Source organism: Triticum dicoccoides, chromosome 3B (genome assembly GCF_002162155.2).
Source record: "Triticum dicoccoides isolate Atlit2015 ecotype Zavitan chromosome 3B, WEW_v2.0, whole genome shotgun sequence".
Classification (NCBI taxonomy): Eukaryota; Viridiplantae; Streptophyta; class Magnoliopsida; order Poales; family Poaceae; genus Triticum; species Triticum dicoccoides.
Window position 1 is genome coordinate 92,299,093 of NC_041385.1, and position 5,261 is coordinate 92,304,353.

Genomic DNA, 5,261 nt, shown 5'->3' on the forward strand with positions numbered 1-5,261 from the left:
TTTTTTTGCTTTTCTGAAGAGATTTTTCAAATCACTTCTGATCCTGTGAGATTGAGAACACTGTACCTACACCACGAGTGTGAACAAAAAGGTTGAGACTTTCTCTCTCTGGGCGCAGCGGTGGATCTTGGATCCTTCAGGTAGCAGTAATACGCATAGGAGTAGGAGTAGGTGGGCAGTAGTACTTGGTCATGTGCCACCGTCTCGTGCCCCTTTGCATCTTCCAAGCTCTCTCTGGGCTGGAGACTCTCACGCGTTTGCTTCAAGCATTGACCCGAGCATAAATCTTCCAGCCACTTGTTCCTGGCCTCTTCTTGATTTCTTTCTATCCCCTGCCTGTCCGTGTAGTGCTCAGATTTGGTCATCATGAAGCCATGAACAGAGCTGGCGCCTCTGGTGCAGGATCCTGACGACCTGCGTCTCTGAAGGGGGAGAAGGGCTTCTTTTCTCAGGTGAGATTCTGCTCTTGATGCTTCCTGCTCATCTGGAATCTTTTCCAGTTTCTTCAAGCCATGCTTAGTTGCTGTTTCTGGAGAGATGGCTGCTCCCAAGTCCCAACCAAAGATCTTGCATCGTTTCTCCAGGGATGCTATTATCTTTTGATCTGATCTTGGTTATATGCCCACCCCTGTTTTGACCCACACGCTTATTTCTTAATGGATGGAACAGTGAAAGCCGCCTGCTGAATCCTTGCTTCTCTGTTTGGTAAAAAAGGGTTATCCTTGATACCACAGTAAGTAAATATGCTGCTCATGTCTTGTTGTTGCACATGTAACTCAATCTGATCCATTAACCTGATGGTCTGACCAGATATGCAATTTCTTGTTCGTTTCTTCTAGTTCATCACAGATGAGATTTAAGCATTTATTTCTCGAGGACATAGATTTTATTACACGAATGTACTACTAGACGCCAATGGGATGCCGTTAGTAAAAATTGGAAATAACTTATTATCCAACTAACAAGGACTAGAATGAGTGGCTGCTGGCTTTGTTGCCATTCACATGCTTATCCATACCTATTGTAGATTTATTGATTTATGCTGCGGTATAGTGTATTCATTTCGCAGTGCTATACTTCACCCTGATGCTTATGATTTGGGAAGTTCAAATATCACTCCTTATTTTTCTTCCTTGATTGAACAAACGCATAGTTTTCATTCCTAACCATACACATTTCCCCTTTCCATTTAGTGCTTGAATCTGCTAAACTTCCAGATCTTCTTGAAGACTTGTGAAAAATGAAGCCGCCTTTGGAAAGGAACCCATCCAGGAAGCGCCATTCATGGTGGTGGGATAGTCACATTAGCCCCAAGAACTCAAAATGGCTTGCAGAAAACCTCGAAGGTAAGCTGAGATTATACCTAGACAATTTTCTATATGATTTTTTTTCTTAGTACTTGCTAGTAAACATATACTGTCAATGCATGTATAGGTACAGTACAATGTCTGATTGTATGTTGCACTGAAATGAGCATAAATGAATAACAATAAAACAAAGTAAGTACAAGTCTACAACACACTACTTTCTTATCTTTCAGGTGCTTTTGATGTACATATATTGTCGATGGTACAGTAGCACCATCTGATTGTTCGTGGAGCTAATGACTAGGAATTAGCAGCTGAGTAAATGAAAAACAGCAGAAGTTTTGATGGTTATTCCTGTTATTTTAGGTTTTGGTGTGGTAGCCTTCTGTGAAATACAGCAGAAGTGATGATACTTTCCTTGACAATTACTCCTTTTATTTATATTTATTTTTTTACTTTTGTTGCTCTTGCCTTCAAGCTTTTCTTTTATTACTCACTTTACTGGATTGGGCAGATAGATTGTAGTTGAGTTGTTTGAGGTGTTGTCCATGCTACTGTTATCAATTCTGTATGTTATCACTGTTATTCTTTAAAAGTAGCCTTATCTAAGCTTTCACTGAACTGAAATATGCAGAAATGGATAAGCAAGTGAAGGAAATGGTGCAGCTTATTGAGGAAGATGGCGACTCCTTTGCAAAGAAAGCTCAAATGTATTATCAGAGGCGCCCAGTCCTCGTTACCCATGTCGAGAACTTCTACCGGATGTACCGCGCTTTAGCTGAGCGCTACGACAATGTTACCGGTGAACTGCGCAAGAACATCCCTTCAAGGATGCAGTCCCAAGGATCTTTATCCGGTTCTGAGTTCGGTTCAGAGCTGCAAAGGTCGCCCACACCATCTCCTGAGCCCCAGAAGTCCTGGACAAGGGAGCAGAGCCCTAGAGCCGCCGGTTTCAATTTCTTTCTGAGTAACAAGAGCAATGACTCACCGTCCTCAAGGAAGGAGCCTGGGTCAGCTTCACAGTCAGAATCTGACATGAAGTCTGAAGATGGTGAGGATGATGGCATTACCTACACATTGCACCAGAGAGTTCTCGAGCTCGAGGATGATCTCAATGCGGCAAACCGGAAGCTGCTTGACGCAAACGAAAAGCTCGAGGTTTTCGAGGAGAGGATCCTGAGGTGCCATTGCGATTATAAGGAAAATGGAAATGGCGCCGATCATGCTACCAAAATTAGAGACATTGATGGAGAGTTCGTGTCAACTAAGGAGAAGCTACAATCTTCACAAGTGGAGATCAACAATCTTGAAAGGAGGCTCGAAGACGCTGCAATTTTGTCAGAAGAGCACTCCAGGCTGCTGGAACAAAACAAGGGACTGGAAGCTGAAATTGTGAGTCTGAAGGAAGAGATGACTTCAGCTAGACGGCGTTTCAACGACAAAATATCCGAGAGTGATGCCGAGATCAGCCAGTACAGGCAAGAGCTTGCCACCGCGTCCGAGAAGCTGTTGCAGGAGAAGTCCACCAACAGCACAGAGGTAGGAAAGCTGCAAGAAATGAACCGGATCACCAGTCTCAAGCTGGAGAAAGTTTCTGAAGAGAAGTCTCTAGTGGAGGACCAGGTGAAGGAGCTGGAGGAGGCGAACGCCGAAGCCGAAAGGCAGAGGCAGGAGCTCGTCCATGCCGCCGAAATGCTGTCGGAGGACAAGTTCAGACATGAAGCTGAGATCCTGACGATGCAGCAGAGCATCGAGGACCTGAAGCCGAAACTTGAGAGCATCGCAAGAGAGAAATCGCTGCTGAAACTCTGGTTCGCGGATCTGGAGCGCGTCGTGGAGCGAGGAAGGAGCGTTGTCATTCCCCCGGAATAATCCGGTTTCGTCTGGAAAATTCAGTAGCTAGAATTTAGCAAACTAGCAGTGCTATCTCTTTGTTTTTTTGGCCTGAGATGTAACATCATACGGAACTGTGAAACCCTACCGTGGACATCAGCTTTTCCTTTTCTTGGATTATTTCTTGCACTGTGAGGTGATGGGTGGTGGTCGTGGTGTATGAAACATTTGCACTGAATGCATTTCCTTTGGCAATAAAATGTCTCTGATGAGCTCATTTGGAGGCTAAGTTCTGAACTCCTAATGCTGCAGCTGTTGATATCTAGCCAAGTGGCTCGATATTGCAGCGAGAATCAAACCATTCCTGCAGGCATCATCCCATGCTCTGAATCCTGATGCTGTCATGATTCATGTCATCGACACGGCGCCCCAACTTACAACTTCCACAGAACAGAACACTGCCACATTCATCAGTGAGCTCCCAGCTTTCATTTATCTAGCATGTCATATATACAAACATTTCGCAAGTGAAAAAGACAGAGGAGTTGGTTTCTATCTATGCACAAGTATAAAGGAAACACCACCATAAAACTAATTGGTCGTTGACATAAAACAATGGAAACTGTACTTGGAAAACTAGCATGAATTGATCATATAGAAGACATGCACCACACTATCAATTTATAAGTATCAAGAGGAATTTCAAATTCCTTTTACAAGTTCCAATAAATAAGGATCTGATCCAGGCAGATCAGAGTGACTTTCAAACAACTTACTCCTACAACTGCACAGTCACACAACAGGCCTGGTTTACAGCACAAGTTTAGTTCTCCAACTAATGTTCGGAAAGCCGGTGTGAGAGGATGGAATGGAAGCACCAAAATGTATTCCTAGCCTTTTCAGGTTGCAGTACCAGTAGAACACTACAACTCGGAACGAATAAATATAACCATGTCGGATGCTCGCTGTAATGGCAAGTGTCTTAGTTTCCATAAGAACTACTCCCTCTGTTCCTAAATATAAGTCTTTGTAAGGATCTTACTATGAACTACATACGGAGCAAAATGAGTGAATGTATACTCTAAAATGCATCTACATACATCCGTATGTGGTTCATAGTGGAATCTCTCCAAAGACTTATATTTAGGAACGGAGGGAGTACATAACCAGATACAGTTGATTCATGATGAAAAATGATTATTATATTAATGAGAAGTTGACTGCAACCATTTATATTAATGAGCAATACGCTAAGGTGCTCTAAGATTCAGATGCAGCTTGCAAGTCAACAAGGAGGAAAATCTGCCTTCCATCGTCAGCTACAACAGAGGGTCCTAAATACTGACTATTAAGAAGACCACTAGATAAAAAATTAAATAAAGCAAAGTCAATTCCTCAGCCCAATAAAAATAAAATAGACACATGATGCAGATTATTGGCAAATATTTCAAAAGCAGAGCAAAATGACTTGTTGATTTTAGCATCAACACACACATTAGTCACTTTAGCCCAAAATGGTACTTAGACAAGCATAGATTTCATGCAGCCACATAAGAGCTTCTAATCATAACTTATTAACTTGTATCATCAATTCAAAAAGAAGAGGCCATCAGGCTCACATACTTAAGCATTCAAAGCGTAACCTTCTAAAGCCGGAAAAATGTATGCCGGACAAGACTTTGCTTGAGCAGACATTTAGAGATACGGAGGTTTCGGCAACCAAGGCGAAGCATTCACAGCATAATCTTCTAGAGCCGGAAGTTTTTTGCACCGAACAAGACTTTGCTTGAGCCGACATTTGGCCATACAGAGGTTCTCCCGACCAAGATTGAAATTCTCAAGCAATTTACCATCGCTGTTAACGTGGATCACATACCGACCAAGAAGGAGCAGCACGAGCACGTCGCCATCCGCAGAAACAACATCCAGACAATAGTCATCGTCGTTCATAAACTGGTCCCTGATTTCCGCAAGCGGCAATTTGATTCGGTACCGTTTGTCCCAAACCTCACTTTCATAGTCCCGCAGCACCCATACATCAACGGTTTCCTTTCGTTTCCCGGCATTACGCCTGTACATGCCAAGCGTGCCATCCATGTCGAAGATATGTGCGTCGTCGAT

The 5,261-nt window shown here is 43.1% G+C and overlaps 1 protein-coding gene across 7 annotated transcripts; it reads left to right on the plus strand.

The window, feature by feature from the left end:
• The first annotated feature begins 23 nt into the window (after positions 1-23).
• LOC119274953 (protein NETWORKED 4A-like) lies at positions 24-3,429 on the plus strand. 7 transcript variants are annotated; one of them, XM_037555718.1, is made up of 4 exons: positions 24-140; positions 349-452; positions 1,230-1,346; positions 1,942-3,429. In XM_037555718.1, exons 3-4 carry the CDS (start codon positions 1,241-1,243, stop codon positions 3,177-3,179), a joined length of 1,344 nt encoding a protein of 447 aa, XP_037411615.1. In that variant the 5' UTR covers positions 24-140; positions 349-452; positions 1,230-1,240; the 3' UTR covers positions 3,180-3,429. The 7 variants fall into 7 exon arrangements, with proteins under 7 accessions (XP_037411615.1, XP_037411611.1, XP_037411612.1 ...); XM_037555714.1 differs by having other exon boundaries at positions 1,218-1,346; positions 1,942-3,417; XM_037555715.1 differs by lacking the exon at positions 24-140 and adding an exon at positions 670-733 and having other exon boundaries at positions 160-452; positions 1,218-1,346.
• Positions 3,430-5,261: the final 1,832 nt, after the last annotated feature.